The 26,721-nt window shown below is 43.1% G+C and overlaps 1 protein-coding gene across 1 annotated transcript in view; it reads left to right on the plus strand.

Moving 5' to 3' along the window:
- ADAM12 (ADAM metallopeptidase domain 12) overlaps positions 1-26,721 on the plus strand; it is a 360,531-nt gene that overhangs the window by 56,600 nt on the left and 277,210 nt on the right. Inside the window, exon 3 of the mRNA XM_010859570.1 lies at positions 21,762-21,835. Coding sequence (XP_010857872.1) covers positions 21,762-21,835 — 74 coding nt within the window. The remainder of the gene's footprint in view (positions 1-21,761; positions 21,836-26,721) is intronic.

The following is a 26,721-nucleotide window of genomic DNA, read 5'->3' on the forward strand; positions in this document are numbered from 1 at the left end:
TGTTCTAAAAATGTGTCTTGATTATAAATTGTATAGAAACACGTGATTGATTATTGCTCTTGGTAGAAGGAATGTCCCCCCTCCCAAGTTGTCAAAGATACAGGCAGATATATGCAGAAGTTATTGCCAGGGTGACGGGGACTACCTCCTAGCTTGGAGGCTCTGAACTGGGTGACGGGAATCAGGAAGGGGTCCCGTGAATAGCATCAGCCCTGACCTTTTCCTTTATGCCCAGGTCGCATCAGGTGCGATGGGGTCAGGCAGGTGGAGGGAAACAACAGCCTCCCTCTTTCTTTCTGGGCCACCTCGGAGCTTCAACTTTGACTCTGACCCCAGCTCTTGACCAGGGCGCATGCATAGCAGCTATGCATGATCTGGGCAGTAACCTGCAATGGTTGGAAATCCCAGTGGGATTCTCTGAACTGCAGAATACTGTCGGCTTGATCTCTGAGTAAACAGAAGCTTGCACATTTCATGAATGAGTTCAAGATATTTTATGCTACAAAGGCCTAGAGAGTAGGAAAGAGGGATAAAGGGAATAACTCGGAGATGGTGAAGAGACTGACAGCTTTGTAAGGGATGTGAGAGAAAAAGAGCTGAGTGTTAACGGCGGTAAAACATTATAGAGAAAGGGAATAATGTGAGAAGTTCCAGCTGAGCACTTATATATACACACATTTTTTGATCGGGAATGATAGTTGCTTAGTGAAAGATCTGTGACAAGGGAATAGGCCCAGAGTTCAGTTCTGCGACTTATGTGCCTGGTGACCTGGTGTGCTCTGTTGCTCATCGTGTCCAACTCTGTGTGACCCCATGGACTGTAGCCCACCAGGCTCCTCTGTCCATGGGATTTCCCAGGCAAGAATACTGGAGTGGGGTGCCATTTCCTTCTCCAGGGGATCTTCCCCACCCAGGGATCGAACCCACATCTCCTACATCTTCTGCATTGGCAGGCAGATTCTTTACCACTGAGCTACCTGGAAAGTCCCAATTTTTCAATATAAGCTGTGCCAAATATCTTTCTGTTTATATCTGTGCATACTTTTCTGGTTATTTCCTATAAATGAATTCTTAAGAGTGGAATTGTTGAATCAAAGACATATACATTTTTAAGGGGTATTATAACTCTTTCCAGATTGCTTCATGGAAGGCTGTACCAATTTACACTTGTGCCAGCTGTGTATGAGAGCGCTCGTTTTTTGGCATCACACCAACATCGTAAGAGCGTCCTTTAATAAGCCTGGCATGGCGCTGAATAGCTACTAGGTTGGCCAGAAGAGTCATGGCTTTACAAGTGCTCAGGTTGAAACTATGAGTCAAAATTTACAAGACAAATCAGTGAGCAAAATGACAAGGCATGCAGGTCAATTTAAAAACCAGCTAAGCAGCTCTGGGAAGGGAGAATCTGGGATAATAGCAGTTCGTAGGATAAAGAGCTGGGATCAGAGTCGATGACAAGCTGATGTGGTCCTGGACCGAACTTACAGGCTTTTAAGGTACAGATTGAGGAGGGTAAGGGGTGGCACTGAAACATAAATTAGGCAACTCATAGCTGAAATATTGCAATAGTGACTGCACTTTAAGAACATTCTCTGAGCAAAAGGAGGCAAAATTTATTTAACACCCAAGACCTTTTTTCTAGACTCTCTTCTGTATGCGATGGTTTGGGCGAATCATAGCAAATTCTTCCCTGTTGAAACTTCTCTGTCTTCACATTTGAGCCACTTTGTGAATTTGTGGGATTTTCTTGTTGCTCTTCCACAGCCCCATCATTTTGACTATCCACTATCTACTGGTAACATACAAACACAGAACTACCATAACTTTTATTTTTGTTCATTAAACTTTTTATTTTTTACTGGAGTGTAGTTGTTGTGTCAGTTGCAGTGTACGGCAGAGTGATTCAGTTGTACACATGCATGCGTCTGTGGTTTTTAAAATTCTCTTTCCATTTAGGTTGTTACATAATATTGAGCAGAGTTCCCTGTGCTATACAGTAGGTCTTTGTTGGTTACCCATTTTAAATATACTGATGTGTACATGTCAAGTAACTTTAATGTTAAAATATATTTTTATGTGCCTTTGGCTTGTATCACAAAGTCTGCATTTTATAGATACCGCATCAAATGTGGTCATTTGACGTGTTTCCATGGGGGTTCCAACATAAGCTGTTTATGTATATGTTTGGAGAAGTGCATTCATACTTAGCTTTTTCCCTTCCTTCATCTGGTATCATACTCTTTGCAGCAGCCAACAAGGGGTTGTCAAGTGTAAACCCAACAATGGGTTGTAAAGCCTGCTCACGATGCTTCTGCAGGCTGTGGTCTGCATCACACAATGTTGTTTGGGAATATGGGTATTTTTGCACAGTACGTACTTGTATTACACAGGTATTTCATACAACACAGTATAGAATAAATGATCAAGTTTTGAAAAATGATGTGGCTCTGGAGCAGAGTCCCCACGCAGTGACTCACTGATAATCATACACCATGGAAAACAGCAGGAGGAACGGGGTGTGTGGCTCCTACAGAAGATGTGTGTGTGGAGGGACAATGACTTTGCATGGCTTTGAAAATATAGTCCTTTTCAACAGGATATTTTTAAAGAAGGGACAGGCAGCTACCTACCAAGCATTTTAATGTAAATATGTTCAGGCACACACATCCTGGTGGCCCCCACAAGCAGGGGTGGGCATAAGCCTGCTTTTCTCTCCAGCTGCGGCCTTTCATGAGATCTGCCTGCCAGCAGTTTGCATTGCTCACAGCAGACACGGCGTGGAGATTCACAACTTACCCATCACGTGTGTGTATGGTTCCCTGTTGCTCTACCCTTCAGCACAGTGGCTTATTTTTGAGCTTTTCTTGTCAGATGAAGAGAGATTAGCTTGCCTTCTGTCTGCTCCACATCCCATAGTTTTGCTGTTTTGTTTTTCTTTACAAACAGCATCTTTCTAGGATGGGTCAAAAAGATGTACAGGTGAAACGGGGCAGGACTATGTATATGTCTTGGGGGTGAGGGACAGAGTCCCCTCGATTTGTTGAGAAGGGCTTTATAAACATTCCTTTTCTTATTCAGATAACCATGATTGACAGTTTGGATAAGGCTTTTATGAAGAATTCTTTCTTTCAAAACTTCCAATAGAAGAATGGAAATAAATATGTTTTTGTATGTGTATTTTTCTATCAGATATTATGGTAACATGGAAAGTAGATTGTGAGAATGGGAATGTTGTGCTGGGTTGGAAGGCAGAAATATATTCTTAGGTAAAGGAGCAGAGGTGTGATCAATACAAGCAGAGTGTGGTGTAATCCTTACCGTCAATCACATTAAGTGCCTCCTGTGCACAGCCTTGTCCAAGCGCTGATATAAACTATGTCCTCTAATCCTCCCAGCTGATATTACCCTGATTTACAAGTGAAGAAACTTGTCACAGAGGCTAACAGTGACTAAGGCAGAGTGGCAGTAATTCACGGAGCTTGAATTTGACCCTGATTCTCTTGTGATCCTATTTATTTTTAGAGAGGGGAAGGTAGCTATAATGAAAAAAAAAAGAGTTCTAGTTTAGAATACAGCTAGCGATGGACTTAATTGATCACCTCCTTTTATCTTCCATGAAACCTAGCTTTAAAAAAAAATCTTTCCCGAAGTATAATTGACTTACAATGTTGTGTTAGTTTCAGGTTGACAGGAGAGTGATTCAGTTATAGATACAAGCATATATATTTATATGCTTTTTCAGGTTCTTTTCTAAGTGATGACAATATTGAACATAATTCACATGTACCCCAGTGTTCATTGTGGCACTATTTATGATCGTTGGAACATGGGAAAACCTAAGTGTCCATTGACAGATGAATGGATGTGGATAAATATATATAAATATATAAATATATATATATGCACCCTATATATATGTATGAAAGTGAAAGTGAAGTCGTTGAGTCATGTCCGACTCTTTGCGACCCCATGGACTGTAGCCCACCAGGCTCCTCCCTCCATAGGATTCTCCAGGCAAGAGTACTGGAGCGGGCTGCCATTTCCTTCTCCGGGGATCTTCCCGACCCAGGGATCAAACCCAGGTCTCCCGCATTCCGGGCAGACACTTTAACCTCTGAGCCAAGGGCTTCTGTATGCATGTATACAATTTATAAATATGCAATGTGTATTTATATGTATACCGTATGTATATATGTATGTATATGCAATGGAATATGCTCAGCCATAAAAAGGAAAGAAACTGAGTTCTTTGTAGAGGTGTGGATGGACCGAGAGCCTGTCCTACAGAGTGAAGTCAGCAGAAAGAGAAAAATATTGTATCCTGATGCATGTGTGTGGAATCTAGAAAAAAGGTACAGTTGAACCTAGTTCCAGGGCAAGAACAGAGACGAAGTTGCAGAGACTGGTCGTTTGGGGAGGGGAAGGTGAAGGGGGGATGAACCTGGAGATCCGGTTTGGCGTACATGCACTGCCGTGTGTGAAGCAGACAGCTGGTGGGGACCTGTGGCGGAGCACAGGCAGCTCAGCTCGGTGCCCTGTGGTGACCCAGAGGGGTGGGATGGGAGGTGGGAGGGAGGCTCCCGAGGGAGGGGATAGAAATGAACACTGCTGGTAAAGCGATTATACTTCAATGGAAAAGATTTTTAAAATAAGTATAGTTCCCTGAGTATGCCAGTGTTTCTATTTGTAAAGAATTATCAGGGAAACCTTGAATTTAAACTTGATGATCAGGCAACAATTTTTATAGTTCTTTATTCCAGTCCACCTTTAGGTAAGATCCCCTTTTCCGTGTAAGAAAAGTCCATACGTGTATGCACAGGTTTATTTATACATAATGTCTTCCAGTTAGTAACTCATCTGAAATTGTTTCTGAATGACTCCCTTTGAAATTGTTACTAATAAAATTTTTTTTTTTATTTCAGTAGAGCTTCAGGCATCCTTGTATGACATTCTATCTCTAGAAAATAACAGAATTTTCATTCTCTTTGGTTCAAAAGGACTTCCCGGGTGGCTCAGACGGTACGAATTTACATGCAATGTAGGAGACCAGGTTCCATCCCCGGGTCCGAAAGATCCCCTGGAAGAGGAAATGGCAGCCCACTTTGGTATTCTTGCCTGGAGAATGTCATGGACAGAAGAACCTGTCAGGCTACAGTCCATGGGGTTGCAAACAGTCAGACGTGACCGAGTGACTAACACTTTCACTTTCTTGGTTAAAAGTCCTGAAGGTTGGCCATAGCCTATTCATACCCCTCTGCTGCATCTGTTAGCCGTCTTGACATCTCTTTCTCTGTTCTGCCTTTTGTCATGTCAACATTACTTAGTTGTACGATCCAGGTAAATGATTATTGGTCCAGTTTTCTATAGATGTTGTAAGTCATTTACAGGAATGGAGCTGCTCCTTTTTCCTTCCCAGCAGGACAAAGAGGGAGCCCTGAGCCCTCCTGGCTGTCCTTAAAGCCAGTCACGGATAACCCCGGTGAAGGACGGGAAGGCACAGGGGTGACTGTGAACTTCATTCAGCATGATTGCTTGGAGGCAGCTAGTACTGTCCTAGGAGAAACCCCACACGGTAGCCTCTTAAATGCTGTCACATTTACCCTCTATGGTTTAGTTTAAGAGGGCTAATCCAGGAATGCTCAAAATAGGCTAAGAATTTGCTGATGACACATTTGTGATAACTCCAGCCTTGTTCTCAGCAAGGAGGAGATTTTCTATGTTGGCCTAAAAATTGTCTGTATTAAGGGTAAGTTTAAATACGTAATTTTGTTAACAGAACATCAACAACAAAGTAGCTGGCATATTCTGTTGTTCAGTATGTGTGTTTAGTGGCTCAGTCATGTCTGACTCTTTGCGACCCCATGCACTGTAGCCCACCAGGTTTCTCTGTCCATGGGGATTCTCCAAGCAAGAGTACTGGAGTGGGTTGCCGTGCTCTGCTCCAGGGGATCATCCCAACCCAGGGATCAAACCCAGGTCTCCCGCATTGCAAGTGGATTCTTTACGATCTGGGCCACCAAGGAAGTTCAGAATAATAAGGTATTTTCATTACTCTGAACTTAGGTGTGAAGGTCAAGATTGGCTCTCAGGGTAGACTGCCTGAATATAGCAGAGGACCTGCGTGTAACTATTTGATGAAGAGATGACTGAGCAGCACTTCTGAATGTCTTGATCAAATGAATCAAGCCAGTGAGCAATGGTTTCGTGCTTTGGATGTATGAGAAAGCAGCACTTGAGGCACCTTGATGTATATTCAAAGTTGACCGAGGCTTCCAGAAGCTTGTAGCCTGGCGATACATGAACAGAAATAACCACACCCCAGGCAGAACGTGAGGTATAGTGTAAAGTGCAGGGAGAGGAGAGCTCTACCTGAGCTGTCAGGCAGGGACCTGAAGGTTAGGAGCATGTCATGGGCCCTTCTGGGATGAGGAGGAGTCCTGGAGGCCAGAGGAGGCAACAGAAGAAAAGGCGAGTTCATCTGTTCCTGCTATGCTTATTTCTAATCATCCAACCCACATCATCATCCTATTTGATTTTAGACCAGAGATTGCTAATTCCAATACTGCAAGGAGCCAAGCTGGTGTTATAAACAAGCAAAGCTGGCCATGTGTGAGACAATAGATCACCTTTGCCCCTTGGCCTCTGTGTGCAGGTACAGTCGGGCAAGGGGGACTGGAAGAATGAGCACTTGTTCTTCAACTTTGGCCGGTTGTTGCCCTGTGAAGTGCGAGCCCAGGGTTGCCATTTTTCTGATACTGTTTTTCCTCCAAGAAGCAACCCATCCAGATTTGTCTGAGAATTCTCCTGACTCTTAGAGATCAGCTATTAAATCAAATTGACAAACTGGGTGGCCTGCACTTTGGTGCCAAACCAACATCAGCAGCAGGCCGAGTGAGGCTCGTGAATGTCACCCTGCGAAACGGGATCTGGCACAGCAGTTCTGAAAATGTGGTCCCTGGACCAGCAGCGTCATCTGACTACTTCTTAGAAATGCAATTGCCAGGCTGCATCCCAGATCTACTGAATAAGAAGCTCGGTGGACCCTACAACATGTATTTCCACAAGCCCTCTAGGAGATTTAGGTGCTTGCTTGAGAATATTTTTTTTTTACGTTTTTAAGTGGCTGGGAAAAAAAAAAATCAAAAGATGATTGCTATTTCATGATATATAAAATGACATGAAGTTCAAATGTCCCTGGTCATAAATCAAGTTTTATTGGCACATAGCCATGCCCATTCATTTATGTATTGTCTATGGCTGTTTTTGCATTACAGTGGCAGAGTTAAGTTGTTGAGACAGATACTGTATGACCCACAAAGCTTAAAATATTTATGGAAAAAAAAGTATGGAAAACTGTGTCTTCTGGGGTACAAAGTCCTTTGCACTGCATGGAGTGAGTGGCCACTTGAGCCCCTCTCTGCCCTTCTGTGTCCTCCGTCAGTCCTTTGCACTGCATGGAGTGAGTGGCCACTTGGGCCCCTCTCTGCGCTTCTGTGTCCTCCGTCACAGGGCTGTCATCCACGCTCACGGCGCCATCCTGTCTGGCTCCACCTCCTAACGCTGCCCCTGGGGTCCTCCCCAGCCCCTGACAGCCACCTGCATCCTTCCTGCTGTTTCTCCCTCCTGATGCTGAGGCCCAAACGCCCCCAAGAAATAGCACGAGAGACAAGCTACAGAAGGCAGTGGCACCCCACTCCAGTACTTTTGCCTAGAAAATCCCATGGACGGAGGAGCCTGGTGGGCTGCCGTCTATGGGGTCGCACAGAGTCGGACATGACTGAAGCGACGCAGCAGAAGCAGCAGCAGCAAGCTACAGGGAAAGCTGGTGACATGCACACTGCAATTTCTGTCTGAAGTTGTACAATATGAATTCCCATAGCTCTCTACAAGGCTTTTAGCGTGAGTTTTCATGGAGCAATTAGGGTGTGTTTTATAAAAAGTTAGCAATTAGCTGTAACACTGGGACAGAAAAACTTGTTTGCACTAGGCTTCACTTCGGACAGAATGACTTGATGGTGCCTCCGTGATCGACAGCAGGATTACTTTTTCAAAGAGTTTATTATATTGCGCTAATGTTTATTTGAAAGAGATTACAGTGATGTTTTATAAATGGCCCTTCATCAACATATGAATGGGATAGTCTCTCTAGAAGACAGCTTGCCTGCAAACAAACTAGCAACTTAAGCTATTAACTTCCACTGACTGACGGTTTCGAAATGGGGTTGTAGGAAAAAAATGGTACGTGAATGTTTCCAGACATCAAGTTAGTTAGATAAATGAACTTTGAATTGGAAACCAGGCCTTCTAGTTAATAAACACAGTGTGTATTATTTTACGGCTGTGTCTTGTAAAACTAGGCAAGTCATTCCAAAAAGCGATGCTCTGTCCTGTTTTCTATTATAATACTCCAGATTATATCAGTAAGCAAACCTTAGGAAGTGTTATCTTTAAAATTTTTCACATCAAGATGAAGAGCATTCATATGTCCTATGTTGTGTCCACGTGGGTCTTCCAGAACCTTCCACCCTCTTCTGTAACACTGGTCAGACAGGAATAAGATCTTCCTTCCATATAAAACAAGTGTTACTGAACTCAGTTTCACCTGCTTGATGCTCAAAAGCCAATATTCTTTCTGACTTACTTCACTCTGTATGAAAAACAGGTATTGTATGTTAACGCATATATGTGCAATCTAGAGAGATGGTATAGATGATCTTATTTGCAAAGCAGAAATAGAGACACAGATGTAGAGAACAAATGTATGGAATCCAAGCGGGGAAGGGAAAGGATGGGAAAAATTGGAGACTGGCATTGACATGTATTCCCATGGGACTGACCTGTGTAGACTAGATAACCAATGAGAACCTCCTGTATAGCGCAGGGAACTCTGCTCAATGCTCTGTGATGTCCTAAACAGGAAGGAAATCCAAAAAAGAGGGGATATATGCATGTGCTCAATCACTCAGTTGTGTCTGACTCTTTGCGACCCCATGGACTGTAGCCTGCCGGACTCCGTTGTCCATGGGATTCTCCAGGCAAGAATATTGGAGTGGGTTGCCATTCCCTTCTCCAGGGGATCTTCCCAACCCAGGGATCCAACCTGTGCCTCCTGCATTGCAGGCATATTCTTTACCAACTGAGGCACCAGGGAAGCCCCTATAAACAGGCCACCAATTAATGAATATATAATATTTCTCTTTGAAAACTTGTTAGCATCTTACAGAACTTAGTTTTATTATCCCCACTTAGATCAAAATACAGAAAGCATCAAAGGGTTTCAATTTGGGTAAAAAGCAATAAATAATAAGTGAAATGGTGTTTTGTCACTGTCGTTCTGGGAAGTAGCAGTTTCGTTTGTGATTGGATTTCTGTAATAAACATGCATTTCCTTCTTGTCACGCACAATGGTTTCCAGACAGACATTTTCCTCTTTGTCTCTCACAGCAATCTTCCTGACGATTTCAGTTTTCTATTGCTGTTCTGCCAAACTGCCACAACTTAAGTGGCTTGAAACAGTACCCCTTTCTGATCTCTCGGTTCTGAAGGTCACAGGCGGGTGGCTGAGCTGGATTTCCTGCTTTGCATCTCACTAGGTTAAAATCAAGGGTCTCTCCAAGCTGCCCTTCTTGATGGCAACGTGGGGGAGGGTCTGTCCTCTCATCTGAGATGCTGGCAGCAGTCAGTTCTTAGAGGTTGTTGGGCTAAGATCCCTGTGTTCTCGCTGGCTGAAGGTGAAGGGCCATTCCTAACTTCTCAAGGCCTCTGCTTCCATGGCTTGCAAAGCCCTTGCTCCATCTTAAAAGTGAGCTAAACGGTCAGACTTTCCTGTACATCTGTCCAACCCCAGCAGTGAAAGTTACCTCTGCTTTTTAGGACCCTCATGAGTACGCTGGGCCCATCTGAATAAACCAGGATAATATCTCCCTGTGCCTCTGTACACGTCTACGAGGTCCCTTTTTTCAGGAAAGATCACATATTCATGGGTTAGAACATCTGCGGTGGTTGTTTAGTCACTAAGTCGTGTCTGACTCTTGCGACCCCATGGACTATACCCCGCCGGACTCCTCTGTCCATGGGATTCCCCAGGCAAGACTGGAGTGGGTTGCCATTTCCTTCTCCAGGGGATCTTCCCCACTCAGGGATCCAATCCAGGTCTTCTGGATTGCAGGTGATCTCTTGCATCGTAAGCAGATTCTTTATGGGCTGAGCCACCAGGGAAGCCCCTCGAACATCTCTGGGGGCCTGTTTTTCTGCCACCCACACTGTTGGACAGGATTGTTATCCCAAGAAAGGACAGCAGAGAGGCTGCCAGCAGTCCCTCCACCCGAGGGGCAGCACTCGACCTGTCTGTGGACACATTTCTGGCCTGAGCCTCTTCCAGGTACAGTCTTCCAAATGGGAAAACACTGTTTTCAAGATTAATCCTTTGCATTCAAAGGAGGAGGGGTTATTACCTATTTCTTCCTAAACATCCAACTTAAGACGCCCATAGGCATCACTTTGCCTCTAGGACCCAATCCTTTGGCCACCTGATGCGAAAGCTGACCCGTTGGAAAAGACCCTGATGCTGGGAAAGAGTGAAGGCAGGAAGAGAAGGGGATGACAGAGGATGAGAGGGTTGGATGGCATCACCGACTCGATGGATGTGAGTTTGAGTAAGCTCCAGGAGTTGGTGATGGACAAGGAGGCCTGGCGTGCTGCAGTCCATGGGGTCACAAAGAGTCAGGCACAACTTAGTGGTTGAACAACAAGGCATCACTCAGGGACTCAGTGACCTTCTTCCCAGCTGTTGGAGGGAGTCTGAAGATGCTGAGGCAAACCCCGGCCCAGGCACCGAGCCAAGGCCTTCTCCTCACACAGCATTCCTCATCACAAGCCCCGTTTTCGTACTGCAGCCTCACTGACAACGAACGTTCAGGAGAGGCCGGTGCCTCCTGTGTGCAGAATGTCAGGCCATCCTGACAGGCACTTGGGCTGCAGGTGGTCTTTTAAATGATCAAGTGCCTGGCTGATGGGAAAATCCATCTTTGCCATTGGCCTCCTGCCCTGGGCATCCTGATGTTGCTGAGCCATCAGCAGGCAGCCAGGCAGAGCCTGAGTTTGTCCGTCCCTCCTGATAATTGAGATGTCTGAAGGCAGGGGACGGAGAGGGAGGGCCACGGAGGTCTGAGGACCAACCCACAAACTGCTGGACTCTGATGTCAGGTGCCCATTTCCAGGGCCCAGCCACCAAGCCCAGAGCAGTTAAGAACCATTAAGCGGCAGAATAGACTGTCCTCAAGCCCCTCCCATCCTGACTCCCTGCCCCCTCCCCAGCATGGTGCCGATTTCTAGCTCTGCAGCCCCCCTCATCACCTTGTAATTGACATTGCTCTGCGTTGAGCTCATCCACTCTTCCTCTTGTTGCACACTCTCTGCCCTCTGCTCCCATTTGGATTCTTTATCACTAAGGTCCCAAGAAACCGAGCAGGAGAACAGGTGTCCTCTCCAGTGACCCGAAGGGGCCAGGAGCCAGGCTGGGAGCTGGCAATCACTGGATGTCTCAGCCAGCCCCGAGTGTGAGTGGTCCAGCTCCCAACCTCCTCTCGGCAGGGGAACAGAACCCAATTCACCCTCGACGGCCAGGTTCCCCCATCTCTAGGAAGGGGTCCTCTGTGCAGCCACGTGTATCTGTGGGATGCCCGCCTCTAGGAGTGAATTTTCCCCAAGTTCACCTTTGCATTGGATTGAGGAGAGGTGGTAACATAAGAATTGAAATGTAGACGGGTTAAGCTTGAGAAACCTGCATCATCATGCTTTCCAGATTGCTTTCTGTTAAGTCAGGTTGTTGGGCTCCTCTTACAACCCAACAGTAAGCTCCAGGAGGAGACAGGTGACGGTTTTCCACTCAGAATCTGCCATTGTCCTCAGATGGACACAGAGCATGAGGAACTGTAATCCTGTAGCATACAGATGCATGGAGGCAGAACAGCGCTATTTCAAAGAATTAATGAGGCTTTACGATGCTCTGGTTCAGTTAGTTCAGTCAGTTCAATCGTGTTTGACTCTTTGTGAGCCCGTGGACTGCAGCATGCCTGGCTTCCCTGTCCTTCACCAGCTCCCAGAGCTTGCACAAACGCATGTGCATCAAGTTGGTGATGCCATCCAACCATCTCATCCTCTGTCGCTCCCTTCTCCTCCTGCCTTCAATCTTTCCCAGCATCAGGGTCCTTTCCAATGAGCCAGTTTTTTGCATCTGTTGGCCAAAGTATTGGAGTTTCAGCTTCAACATCAGTCCTCCCAATGAATATTCAGGGCTGATTTCCTTTAGGATTGACTGGTTTGATCTCCTTGCAGTCCAAGGGACTCTCAAGAGTCTTCTCCAGCACCACAATTCAAAAGCATCAATTCTTTGGCACTCAGCTTTCTTTATGTTCCAACTCTTACATCCATACGTGACTAATGGAAAAAACTATAGATTTGACCAGATGGACCTTTGTTGGCAAACTAATACCTCTGCTTTTTAATATACTGACTAGGTTTGTCATTGGAGAAGGCACTGGCACCCCACTCCAGTACTCTTGCCTGGAAAGTCCCATGGGCAGAGGAGCCTGGTAGGCTGCAGTCCATGGGGTTGCTAAGAGTTGGACACGACTGAGCAACTTCACTTTCACTTTTCACTTTCATGCATTGGAGAAGGAAATGACAACCCACTCCAGTGTTCTTGCCTGGAGAATCCCAGGGACTGGGGAGCCTGGTGGGCTGCCATCTCTGGGGTCGCACAGAGTCGGACACGACTGAAGTGACTTAGCAGCAGCAGCAGGTCTGTCATAGCTTTTCTTCCAAGGAGCAAGCGTCTTTTAATTTCATGGCTGTAGTTACCATCTGCAGTAATTTTGGAGCCCAAGAAAATAAAATCTCTCACTGTTTCCATTGTTTCCCCATCTATTTGCTATGAAGTGATGGGGAGCGGATGCCGTGGTCTTCATTTTCTGAATATTGAGTTTTAAGCCAGCTTTTTCACTCTCCTCTTTGACCTTCATCAAGAGGCTCTTTAGCTCCTCTTTGCTTTCTGCCATAAGGGTAGTATCATCTACATATCTGATGTTATTGATATTTCTCCTGGCAGTCTTGATTCCTGCTTGTCTGGCATTTTGCATGGGCTTCCCTCATAGCTCAGTCAGTAAAGAATCTGCCTGCAATGTAGGAGATCCAGTTTGATTCCTGGGTCGGGAGGATCCACTGGAGAAGGAAATAGCAATTCCATTATTCTTGTCTGGAGAATCCCATGGACAGAGGAGCCTGACAGGCTACAGTCCATGGGGTCTCAAGAGTCAGACATGACTTAGTAACTAAACCACCACCACCACTCTGCATATAAGTTAAATAAGCAGGGTGTCAATATACAGCCTTGATATACTCCTTTCCCAACTTGGAACCAGTCTGTTGTTCTATGTCCAGTTCTAACTGTTGCTTCTTGACCTGTATATAGATTTCTCAGGAGGCAGGTAACACGGTCTGGGATTCCCATCTCTTTAAGAATTTTCTACAGTTTGTTATGATCCACACAGTCAAAGGCTTTAACATAGTCAATGAAGCAGAGGCCGATGTTTTTCTGAATTCTCTTGCTTTTTCTATGATCCAACAGATGTTGGCAATTTATCTCTGATTCCTCTGCCTTTTCTAAATACAGTTTGAACATCTGGAAGTTCTCAGTTCACGTACTGTTGAAACCTCACTTGGAGACTTTTGAACATTACTTTGCTAGCATGGGAGATGAGTGCAATTGTGCGGTAGTTTGAAGGTTCTTTGGCATTGCCTTTCTTTGGGATTGGAATGAAAACACCTTTTCCAGTCCTGTGGCCACTGCTGAGTTTTCCAAATTTGCTGGCATATTGAGTGCAACATTTTAACAGCATCGTCTTTTAAGATTTGAAATAGCTCAGCTGGAATTCCATCACCTCCACTAGTTTTGTTTGTAGTGATGCTTCTTAATGCCCACTTGACTTCGCATTCCAGGCTGTCTGGCTCTAGGTGAGTGATCACACCATCATGGTTGTCTGGGTCACTAAGATCTTTTCTGTATAGTTCTTCTCTGTGTTCTTGCCACCTCTTCTTAATATCTTCTGCTTCTGTTAGGTCTGTACCATTTCTTCCATGCCAATATTTTCATGAAATGTTCCCTTGGTATCTCTAATTTTCTTGAAGATATCTCCAGTCTTTCGCATTCTATTATTTTCCTCTATTTCTTTACATTGACCTCTATTTCTTCAATAGAGTGCATATTTATTGATCTATTTCTTTGCATTGATCTCCATTTCTTTGCATCGATCTATTTCTTTGCATTGATCTCTATTTCTTCAGTGCATATTTATTCTATGCACTGGCTAGAATAGTCAAAAATGGAAATCTGAAGTGCTGCAAATTTAAGCCTTAGTGTCCCACCAGTAGCAACAGCATAAAGAACTTGAAATAAGAACATCGCACATGCCGAAGACCAAGTGGTTGTGTTTTTTTTGGTGGGAAGGGAGAAGTGGGCTGGAAACCTGTGAACCCTTTGTGCAGAGAAATACAGTAAGAAAAAAACAGTGCAGAAAATAACCTCACATTTTAACACACAAACAGCTTCAAGCTACATTCCATATCTTTTAAAAGCACTTCTTACCTGAGGATAACATGTGCTATTCTGCACATTTTAACAAGAGGTTTGCTAATGTCCTTTTCCCATCAGAGAAAAGTATCAATAACTCATGAATAAACATTATCATCATTTACATAATAACTAAAAGTCTCCAAGCCAGGAACGCCCATTACGGTGCTGCAGTGCCCTCATCCTTACTGTGTTATTCTCCAGCTAATTCAATTTTGTCCTCTCTCAGTTCCATGCTGCTCATATCTTCCTGACTATGGAACCACTGCACTAATATTAAAGTGGTAATCAAGATTGCCTCTAAATATTCATAGCAATAAATGACTCCCCCGTGCCCTGTGAGTGCCAGGCTTGCAGCCTGAAGCATTTATTTAGTGCCAGGGAGGGATCTAGTTATTTCAGAGTCCCTGGAATACAATATTTTAATATTTTGTTCTGCTTGAAAAATTAGGTTCCTCTGAGCTTCTGGTATCAATGGTGAGATAAATGACTTTGGCTCTGACTGATTATCGTCCTTGCAAGGATAACCTAGATGTGGTGATGGGTGTGTATTTGGCTGTGGTCCCCACTTCTGATTTTTAATGCAGTTCCCTTCCTTTCTGCAGGCTCACTCACCTTATTTCCACTTTATGGTCAGGTTAAGATTTTTCTAAGTCATTGAAATTGGCTATTATTTAAAGACATAGAAACATTAAGAAGATGGGGCAGTGTATCATTCCATTAATCAGAAGGCAAAAAAAAAAAAATTCATAAGCATTCCCCCATCCATAAAAATATACCTTTGTTGACTTGGGATATTTTGTAGCCATCAAGGGTGAAACAATTTAAATCCAGGTTTAGGTGAGCCCCCAGTTACACAAATTAAAGAATGGCAGCCTAACATTTTTGAGTAAAATGTGAAATTAGATCATTTTTAAGATCCCTTTATTGGTGTTATAATATTGCTCATAAGTAACACATAGCAGAGAAAATAATTTACATTGCTGTAGGATATCATTTAAGAGGTTATTGTGAATAAAAATGTAATTAGCAAGGACTAAACAAATAAAGGCAACCCAGTGAATAATAATGAGAAGAAAAATACTATAGCTAATTTTTAAAAATCACTTTTAAAATGTGTGTTTATATTTCCAGGTAAGAGGGATGTGCTGGAAAAGTGCACTGTGGGAGACTTCAGAAAAAGTACAGAGCAGATGAGGGTCCCAGTGACAGGCAGTGGGGTCCAGCCAGAGCTTTACTTTGTAGACCTGCCTGGGCAAGCCATCTGGGAGAGCCAGCCTAAACTCATTTCCACGAGGAACTTACAAGGAGAGCAGCCTCAGAAGAAACTACATATGCACTTGATCGTGGGCTTCTAGCTTCCAGAACTGCACACAAATGAATTTTTGTTAGTTAATCTACCCAGTCTGAGATACTTTGTCTTGGCAGCCTTAGCAAATGAATACAGGGTGGCTTCTAGGATTCTGGAAATATTTTGACTTTTCAGTTGGGTGGTAGATACCTTGATGATTATTTTATTGTTGTTTTTTAAATTACACTTTTATATAAATTGTATGTTTTATATATTCTTTTGGATATACTTTTCCCCAATTAAAAAATAGAATTATAATGACTATCAAGACATTTCTAGCATAGTGATAAGCATTTAATTGTTTTATTCAGCAAATGCAGTTCTTCAAGCATTCAATAAAAGACATGATTTCATTAGGGCAATCAATATGTCATTTTTAAAAATGAATGCTGTATTTAAGCAGTACTAGTTCATCATCTCCTATGTCTAAAAATCAAAAGAAAATGGGATGAATACATGCTTTTAGACTAAAAAAATCTTTGGCAAGGAGTGGTTTTGAGTTAAAATAGCTCTCTGTTTAGCTTCTCCATTGAATTTGCCTATACCAATCAGGTCTCAACTAAAACTAGCTTTATACAGATAAAGCTCTTTCTACCTCCCTGGGGGAAAATGTATTCATTTGAAATATGTTGACATTGCAACATTCTAACAGCTCCTGTAGGGACTTTATGTGGAATTAGTACAAATGTTTGTGTTTAATCTAGCTGAATTTTTCAGGGAGTAAAAAGGGTGCTCCAAATATTTAATTTTTATTCACAAATGTAATTGTCAGTATTTGTCTTTAGAATAATAATGTGTGAGAAAAATATAAAGTAGTGATGTATGTCCATATCTTAGGCAAACACAATTTGTAATTAAAATAATTATTTTCACATATATATATAAAATAGACAAACATGCTGTTCAGAAACATCTCGATAGAACATTGAGATGTATTTTTGTTCTGCTATTTTATTGCAAATGTAATTAATGATCTTGTTTTTCTAAGATATAATTAATGAGTACATGCTGTAGACCTTGGAGAGAACTCTCTGTATGTGTTTGTAATTAAATCCCAGTGTCAGGAAGTATGGGTAAATTTAGGTAGAAGTTCTTGTGGCAGACTCGAAAGCAAATCCAGGCTGAGAAACACTTTTTTGTCTGCTGTATTAAAGTCAAAGGAAGTTATGCGTGTTTAGGAATAGTGAGTTTAAAAGTTCAGCGAACACTCAGAAATCCATACAATTCTTAGAAACACCAGGGATTATCAAAATATAGCAAGTAGGAAGTATGGTTTCACTAGATCACTGATGTTTGTTTCGTCATTAGGATAAATCCATAAAAAGTAAGATCTGGGCTTCCGTGGTGGCTCAGTGGTAGAAAGTCCACCTGCCAGTTCAGGAGACACGGATTTTATCCCTGCTCCGGGAAGATCCCTCATGCCGCGGAGCAGCTAGGCCTGTGCACAGCTATCGAGCCCGTGTACTAAAGCTCGGGAGTGGCACCTGCGGAGCCCATGTGTAGCAACTGCTGAAGCCCCAGGCACCCTACAGCCTGTGCCACGGGAGAAATCACCGTGGTGAGAAACCCACGCACTGCAAACAGGGAGTAGCCCCATTCACCCAAGCTGGAAAAAAGCCCGCACAGCAAGCAAGACCCAGCACAGTCAGAAATAAACAAATAAATACAATTATTTAAAAAAAAAACAAGATCTGTTTAAACCCAGATATTATACTTAAGTATTTTATGTATATGAATATCCAGCAGTTTAACTCTCAAGCTTAAGTAACTACTTAAAAAATAATGTCATCCATCAATTAATTGAGAAGAGCTTTCTTTAAAACAAAAAAAACTTATGCTGGCATTTAGTTTTATCCCCCGAAGGCACCAGTATTCAAAACAGTGTAGTACTTGGGCAGCTATTGGATGATGCAAGTTTCACGTCTTTATTACTGACTCAGGGGTGCGCAGTAAAGACAGAAATTTCTGTGAACCCTGTGAAAATGACATGTCCCACATCTGAGCTGTCTAGCAGGGATAACCAGTAGCTCCGTGTTCCTTTAGAGCCTTGAAATGTGTCCCGTGTGACTGATGAACTGATTTTTAATTTTGATATCACTTTAATTAAGTTACATTTAAGTGGCCGTATGTGGCTAATGGTTACCATATTAGATATGGGAAGTTACAAAAAGACATTCCAAGGGCTGCCCTAAAATAGAGTGAATAATGCCTCACCCTTTGTGGCTCTCCCTGATTATATGGCATTAGTTAATTCAAGTTATAATATTTCCCCAAAACTCATGTGACCTTCTGTTGTGGGTTCTATTTCAATTTTGTTTCATCTTAACTCATTATTTTAATGTTAGTTACTGGAACTCATTAATACAATCCATTTATCTCTTAAAACATAAATAGCATGTGATTCTTCATAGACAAGCTGAAATGCTGTCTTGTAAAAAAGTCCCTTGAACTCTGGAGTTATAATTTTGTCATTCAGTTGCTAAATGGTGTCTGACTCTTTGCAATCCCATGGACTGCAGCATGCCAGGCTCCTCTGCCCACTGTCTCCTGGAGTTTGCTCAAATTCATGTCCATTGAGTTGGGGATGCTATCTAACCATCTCATCCTCTGCTGCCCCCATCTCCTTTGGCCTTATTATTCAATATTCTTATTGAATAATATTATAATAATTATAATAGTGTCTTTCAAATATGGGATGTTAGAGAATTATGTCTAAACTTATTCTCCTCTTATTGAAGCATGAATCCAGAAGAACTTATAAAGGCAGGCAAAACCAATACACTGAAGTCAGCAGCAGTATTAATGTGGGTGATGATGTTTGAACAAGATTGAAATTTCACCTGAAGCACCAGAGCAAGGCCACCTGGGAGGAGCTGGTGATCTTGAGTTCATGTTGTCAGTTCTGTCCTGACACATCTCTCCTCCACTGTGATCTTTTTAAGTTGCTAAGCAGCCTTCATTTCCTCAGTGGGCTATGATGGCATTTGGTCCTTCCTTACATTGGCTGCTTCCCTTGTGGCTCAGATGGTAAAGAATCTGCCCGCAATGCGGGAGATCCAGGTTCAATCCCTGGGTTGGTAAGATCCCCTGGAGAATGAAATGGCAACCCACTCTAGTATTCTTGCCTAAAGAATTCCCTGGACAGAGGAAGCTGGCGGGTACAATCCATGGGGTCACAACAAGTCAGACACGACTGAGCGGCTCCACTTCTTCTTTGCCTTGGTCGCATCATTTGTGAGTTAACTCATGCTCTGCCCTCCTCCCATCTGCCTGGACAGCGGGCAGTACGGCCTGGCCTGAGCTGAGTACAGCAACTACGGTGAGCTGAGTCAGGGCGCGGTCGTGCTGGGTGAGCTCTCTCTCCACCTCATCAGAATGAAAGCACAGCATTCACTTTTCCAAATCAACATTAAACATTTTAGAAATGCCTAATGGACACGTGATGCCTCCAATTGAAACATGTTAGCTGGGGAGGGGCAGAGGGAGTTGGAATTTGACTGCCGGTCCCCAGAATCACTGAGGATGTAATAGGCAAGGAAGCAAGGAAGAGGCTTTGTAGAATAACTATGGGATGGCAAATCGATTTTGACTTGGGCGAGGATGCTGCATCATTGACTTGGGCTCATCGAGAGGGATGTGGCATGTTCAGCCAGCCTGGTTTATATGGAGGCTAATCTGGGATAAGGGTGTGGGTTCAGGGACAGTACCCCATGGTTGTGCTCTCCAGGAGGGGCAAGGAGCTCGTTGGGATTTCTGGGACAGAGCAGTGAATATAGATGCCTGCCCCCCACTGACAGACTGACAAGCACAGACCAGGGTTTCTTGGGACCCAGAAGCGAGGTGGAGGAAGGTGTCTGCCTAGCAAGAGGGAGAAGATGTAGAGCTGTTTGCCCTATTCATTCACTCATTCTTTTCTTCACCAATGTTAACTGAGCTTCTGTTATTTGTCTGGCACCGTGGAGGATAAGGAAGGGGACAGCGGACGAGATGGTTGCATGGCATCAACAACTCAATGGCCATGGATTTGAGCAAACGCTAGGAGACAGTGAAGCACAGGGAAGCCAGGCATGCTGCAGTCCATGGACTATCAATGAGTCGGACACGACTGAGTGACTGAACAACAAACAACAAAAGGGACAAAATAAACAGGGGGACCCACAAATCAACATACGGAGTTGTAATGAGTAGGAAGGGAGTTCTTCCTTCCAGGGAGGGAAGGAGCAGGAGACTGGGAGAAAGAATACCTGGGGGGAGGTGAGTGTCATTAGACTGGGGAGTGGGGTAATGCTTCTTCGGGTCATTGATATTTAAGTTGATCCTGGGTAGTTGGGAGAAAGCATTCCAGGCAGAGGGAATGTTGCCTCAGAGCTGCCAAGCAGCCTGGTGTGTTGGAGGAGCTGGCAAAGCCAGTGGGGCTGGAGCTGGGTGAGCCAGGAGGAGAGCAATGCAGGCGTGTGTGGAGGACAGGGAGGGCCAGGCCATGCAGGCACTGTGGGCCATGTGAAAGGGTCGGCATGTTCAGTGTGAAAAACTGAACAGTATGGAGGTTTCTCAAAACCTAAAAGGAGAGTTACCATCTGGCCCAGCAGTTCCACTCCTGGGCATATACCACCCCCCAAAAAAACAAAAACACAAATTCAAAAAGGTAGATGCACTCCAATGTTATAGCAGCATTACTTACAAAGGCAAGATATGAGAGCAACCTAAGTGTCCATCAATAGATGAGGGGAGAATGGATGGATATACCCAATGGAATACTACTTGGTCATAACAAGGAATGAAAATTTTGCTATTTGCAGCAACATGGATGGATTTGGAGGGTAATGATATCACTTATATACGGAATCTAAAAAATACAACAAGTTAGTGAATACAGACAAAAAAGAGCAGACTCATAGATACAGAAAACAAATTGGTGGTTTGCAGTGGGGAGAGGGAATGGGGAGAGGCCATATAGGGAAAGGGAATTAACGTACAAACTATTAGGTATAGTATAAGCTACAAGGATAGAGAATATACCAGTATTTTTACAATAACTATAAACGGAATATAACCTTTAAAAATTGTGAACCACTATGTTGTACACCTGTAACTTATATAATATTTTATATCAACTATGAGTAAGTAAATTTTTTGGAAAAAAATTGGCATATTAACATCAGTGTGCTGGGATGTCAATGTACTGTCATCCATAAGGGTAGATGGATGAGCCTGTGATTTTTCAAATATCCTCGCCCTGCCTCTGGGGAGTGGATGGGAGGAAAGCTCAGGTAGGTGTGGAGGGACTCGGGTAGAGGGTTTTGCAGCACCCAAGAGGTGTGAACCAGAGCAGGGTGTGGAGATATCTGACCTAGACAACAGGAATTGTGCTTTGGAGGGTGACTCGATAGGACCTTTTCACAGATTGGATGAAGCTGTTGAGGGAGACAGACTTCACATTTCTGACATGAACAGTTGGGGAAAATGAAAGTGTCTTTGCTGGAAACAGAGAAACCAAGAAAGGAACAAGTTATGAGTCAAGAAGGACCCCAAGCGTATGTGGCCCACGGAAAGGTGAACAGAGGCCAGGAATTCCGGGCGTGTCCTTACCATCTGGGAGAGTGATGCGTTTTCCAGACTCTCATCCTGGTGGTTTGGTCTCCTCTACTCAAGGTCTCAGAATGGTCCCAGGAAGAAATGTACTTTTCTCTCTCTCCATTGACTATGTCTACAGAGAATATTCAGATATTGGCATGCCAAAGTGAAATGATTTTCAACTGATTTCTCTTATTTATCTTTCAGAATCACCCAGGAGTGTTGAATTTTCGAATACAACTGACAAACAAAGAGCTGATCGTGAACCTGGAAAGAAATGAGTAAGTCGGGTTAATTCATGTTTATGGCCTGACGGGAGAAAGTTTCGACATGGAGACTGGAAAGTGCTGTGTAATTGAGGTTGGCATTTAGAGACGCAGAACTGAATGCGTGGATTTATAATCCAGATTCAGATTTGAGGCTGGAATTAGCTTCAAAAAATGATCCAGTGGAAAAATAAAGAATTTTATCACTCTGAAAAAGAACTTTCTAGCTCAGCAGGTTTTTCTCATAGTTCTGATGTTTCCTTTGTCAGAGCCTGATTTTTCAAGGATAGAATTTAAGCATCCTCTGTTCTGTTCCAATAACTGTTCCATAATTAGTTGACTTTTGGCAATTTCTGGGTTATATAAGGAGAAACAACTTCAAATGGGTTGAAGCTCTTTTTTTTCCTTGGGAAATACCAAGAGTTTATTTTATCTTTCAGAGCTTGTCTCCAGTGTTATGAAATATTTATTTTATCTTTTTATTTAAAAATTTGGCCCTTTTTTTTGCAAAATTACATAAATTTCCAGAAAGTGGTATTATATTATTTTTTTGCAGCACATGGACGTCATTACATATTTTGTGTGCCTTCCCTGGAGAAAACCATGGCTGCCTCAGGGCACAAGTGAAAACCACAACTCATCTTCTGTCACCCTTTACAGCCTGTGGCTCTCTCCATGGGCTCCTCAGGTCTAAAGGACCCTCTACTATCCTATTTGATGAGTACCAAAGAAGAATCAAGCTCCCCTACTAAGCAATCTGTATTTAAAGAGATAAACCAAGTTCCCAAGTCTTGCTTGATCCAAAGTGGGAGTTTCTCACTTCCAGAGTGACTGGTTCCCATTTCTTACCCTTTGGTGAAATGCTGATTTTTCGTAGAAATGACGGTATAGGTAAGACAGCTTCGTTGCAACGAGTTCTGCCAGAGATATTGCGTCACGGAAATCTGACTCAGCATCTCTGTGTAAATGAGTGAGATCACTTCCTTACATTGGTGCTTCGGTTTGAGGGTCCTTAGCAAATCGGATGAACGGGTTCACGAATGGCCAGTTCTCACATTCAGTATCTGACACTGTGGCCCACAGCAATAATAAACAAACAGATAAATTTTGAAGTGCAGGTGAATATATATTACAAATACATGTGTTTCAAATGAATATATGTAGAATAGCATAGCCTGCTTCTTGGGATGTACAGCCTGCCTCTTGGCATTTTGTGAGCAGTAGTACATGATGAGTTTTTAGCTTTTCTTGTGACTTGGTCATCTTAATAAAGAAGTTCAGCCACACATCTTGGATAATCAGAGGGTTGAGTGGAAACCCGAATATTGCTTTTGGTATGTCTCTCTTAGCAAATTACTGTCATGCTCTTTTTTTCATATAAGAATATCATAGGACGTTTTAATTTGTGTCCCTACTCTTTGGATGTGGTTTTGAAAATATCACAGTGGACAGAGCTAGGTATTCCTTGAAAGAGCAAAAGAAAATCAGGCTTTTGGTGGTGATGTATACCTTGATGGGGTTTTAGGATTGGCAGCTGGATTTGGGAAGTGTCTTTGTTGCAACTATTATTAGCCTGGTGGAGGAATGTGGTCAGTGGCAAGAGTGAGACTGAGCCTGCACCTTTGCATGATTTTAGGGCTGCAGATAGAGGAATGGAAATTGACTCAATATAAACCTCAAGTTAGTTTTCGCTCTAAAAGGAGTATGTATCCAATGCAAAAAAATTGAAGGCAACGGCACCCCACTCCAGTACTTTTGCCTGGAAAATCCCATGGATGGAGGAGCCTGGTAGGCTGCAGTCCATGGGGTCGCTAGAGTCGGACACGACAGCAACTTCACTTTCACTTTTCACTTTCATGCATTGGAGAAGGAAATGGCAACCCACTCCAGTGTTCTTGCCTGGAGAATCCCAGGGACAGGGAAGCCTGGTGGGCTGCCGTCTATGGGGTCGCACAGAGTCGGACACGACTGAAGCGACTTAGCAGCAGCAGCAGCATAGGGGGAAAAAAATCAAGAGCTTCCCCAACCCCCCAAAATACTTCTACTACCAAGCACAGCCCTGGGTAGTACTTTGGTGAATGTTTGCATAGAATTTTTTTTCTTATAAATGAGTCTCTGCCTCTTTGATATCGTAGTCTGTGTGTAATCTGATATTCTTCTTCATTTAGCTTTCTAATGGAAGTCCTTTCCCATATAGGAATGCATTTCTTACAGCCCATCTGGTTCTGAGTCTGTAAAGTGACTTGATAGTCTTCTTCTTGGTTCTTCTTCTTGGTTCCCTTCGAAAATGACTTACCTTCCATTAAGGTGGGTACGATAGTCCATGCTGACAACTACACAGTGGCTAATTTGTATAAAAGAACGTTTTAGAGGTGCCTTAATTTGCCCACTGCCAAGCCTGGGCCTATCAGAAGATAATCTCAGAATTAGAAAAGCTGTCAACATAAAACTTTCTCTTCTTGATTTATTTCTTTTCCCAACTTCACTGTCAAAGTTCGTTTAGAAGAGTGTATGGAGATAGCGTTTGTGCCCCTCTGCCATTGTATAGGGCTTCCCACGGCGCTAGGGGAAAGAAGCTGCCTGCCAATGCAGGAGACGTAAGAGATGCAGGTTCAGTCTCTGGGTCAGGAAGATCCCCTGGAAGAGGCCATGGCAACCCACTCCAGTATTCTTGCCTGGAGAATCCTGTGTTCAGAGGAGCCTGGTAGGCTACCGTCCATAGGGTCACAGAGAGTTGGACACTGAAGCGACTTAGCACACATGACATTGTATAGCTTGATTTTAATTACACTACTTATACTAACTGTGGAAATTTCATTTTGTTAAGAATAGCGTTTTCAAAACTAAAGCATGGGAATGTGACTATTTTATTAATAATCCACTTCCCTCCAAATATTTCAGTATAACAAATTTTTTGAAAAAAGTGGCATGCCTGTCTCATAAGAACTTCACTGTTGAAATGAGGAATACCAAAAATATTCTGCAGAGTTACAGATAGAACGAAATGCATGTATGTTATGGCTATTTGTCAGGCCCAGAAGATGATCAACCATCCAGTGTAAAGTAGAATTTTTAATTTACATGGCCTTTGGCCCAATAGATCCAAATGAAGAATTTATCCAAATGAAGCAGAGATAAATGTGCAAGAAAGCAAAATAAATGTAAATTTTCACAACCAACAGAACATAGAGCCTGACCAATCAGAAGGAGCCTGGTCGGTACCCTGCTTCAGAGCCCACAGTGGGGAGTCAGCCCGGGTCTAAGGATATTCATTGCAGAATGTTCTACCTAAAAGTATGTCCATAGGAGATTGATTAAATAAGTCATGACTCAGCTATGAAATAGAGCACTATGCAGCTGTACAGCTAAAGATAATGGAGATTTTTATTAATGTAAAAACTGTTTATAATATAGTCAGTGTGAACAGCCTGTTACTTTACATGATATTCAGTTTCTATCTTAAGGTTACACTTGTGTCCATGAATGCCAGAAAGATTTGGACATTTACTTTCTCAATATTTTACAAGAAATTATCCTTAACATTAGGAAAATGTTTTAATTTGAATGAAAAAAGCTTCTGTAAAAACTTGAAAATGGTTGTAATGAGGAATGTTAAAGTGTTTCCTATTCAGCAAAAGGAAACAGTGGATGTTAGCAAGGCCTCCGGCAGCTTTCCCGGGGCTTAAAACTTGTACCCATGGACTATATCCAGAAATCTATTTTAATTAAAAACCTGCTTAAAAATCAGAACCAAAATAAAGTTCCCTCAGTGCCTCCAATCATAAAAGTCATCATCTAAAATAAATGCGAAAAGGGAGTCACCTAAGTAACCCCACTCCCAGACTTGGTATAAACTGATTTTTTCATGAACCAGGGCTGATTTGTATTACTTGATTGTTAGGAGAATCTATTTTACTTTCCTTCTAGCATCTCTAATTTGTGCAAAGATCAGATGCTGTTCATTTCAAATCTGTGTTTGTAGAGCTATAATTGAATGTTTAAAGAAACTCAAAGCTTCCCCGGAGAAGCATTTTTCACAATGTTGCTGTCTGCCTCTAGAACGGCGGGGACCCACTTTGTGAAGTTCCATAACTCTGCTGGATCCCCATGGACACCCAGGCCATTCCTCAAACAGGTGCTCTGTGCATCTGCATCTTTGATCAAAATGCTTTATTGGACAGGTGGGCCAGCTTAGATATGCGCTTTTCCAGTTTAGGATAATGGAAACTGATGGCGGTAGATCACACCCCCTGCGTATCTCAGACCCACCGAGCTTTCTGTTTCCAATCCCCGTCCGCCAGTGAGTGAAGGCAGTTGCCTGAGGAAGTCCACGGCCACTTGATCTATACGTGGGGTGTTGCTGAGCTAGCAGAACTTTGGCATTGACTTTTCTTCTATCTGAATAGTTCCAGATATCTCTTAAGGAGCAGCTCTAATTAATACTCACTCTGAAACAGTTGCAGAAAGGAGCGCTTTCAATTTGCCAAGCCTGGGCATGAATATTTGAGAAGTCATTTATCAGAGAGTATCTCAGAATATCACTCTGTAGGGTAGAAAAAGGCAGGTAGTGCCTGGTAGGACTGAGGGGATTCGCGTTTGGCTGAATAACCACCAAAGGATATCCATCCGTTGTTCAGGTTGAACCAAATCGTGCTGGACAGCTGGACTGAGATAGCTGTCAGCGGCCTTCGGGCTGTGTACACGGCCTCATCCTGGCCCAACAATTGTCAGCCCATCGCTGTGAAGACACAATAGGTGTGCTGGGCACGTTTCTTGGCAATGCAAAGCTGGTTCGGGGTCACTGCGCTCTGCGTGGCGGAATCTAGATTATGGAGATTTCAGCGGTTTGGATAAATGGGCCAAAATTAACAAGATGAGACTTTTATATTCGTTTTTTTTTT

Source organism: Bison bison, unplaced genomic scaffold (genome assembly GCF_000754665.1).
Source record: "Bison bison bison isolate TAMUID 2011002044 unplaced genomic scaffold, Bison_UMD1.0 scf7180017864456, whole genome shotgun sequence".
Lineage (NCBI taxonomy): Eukaryota > Metazoa > Chordata > Mammalia > Artiodactyla > Bovidae > Bison > Bison bison.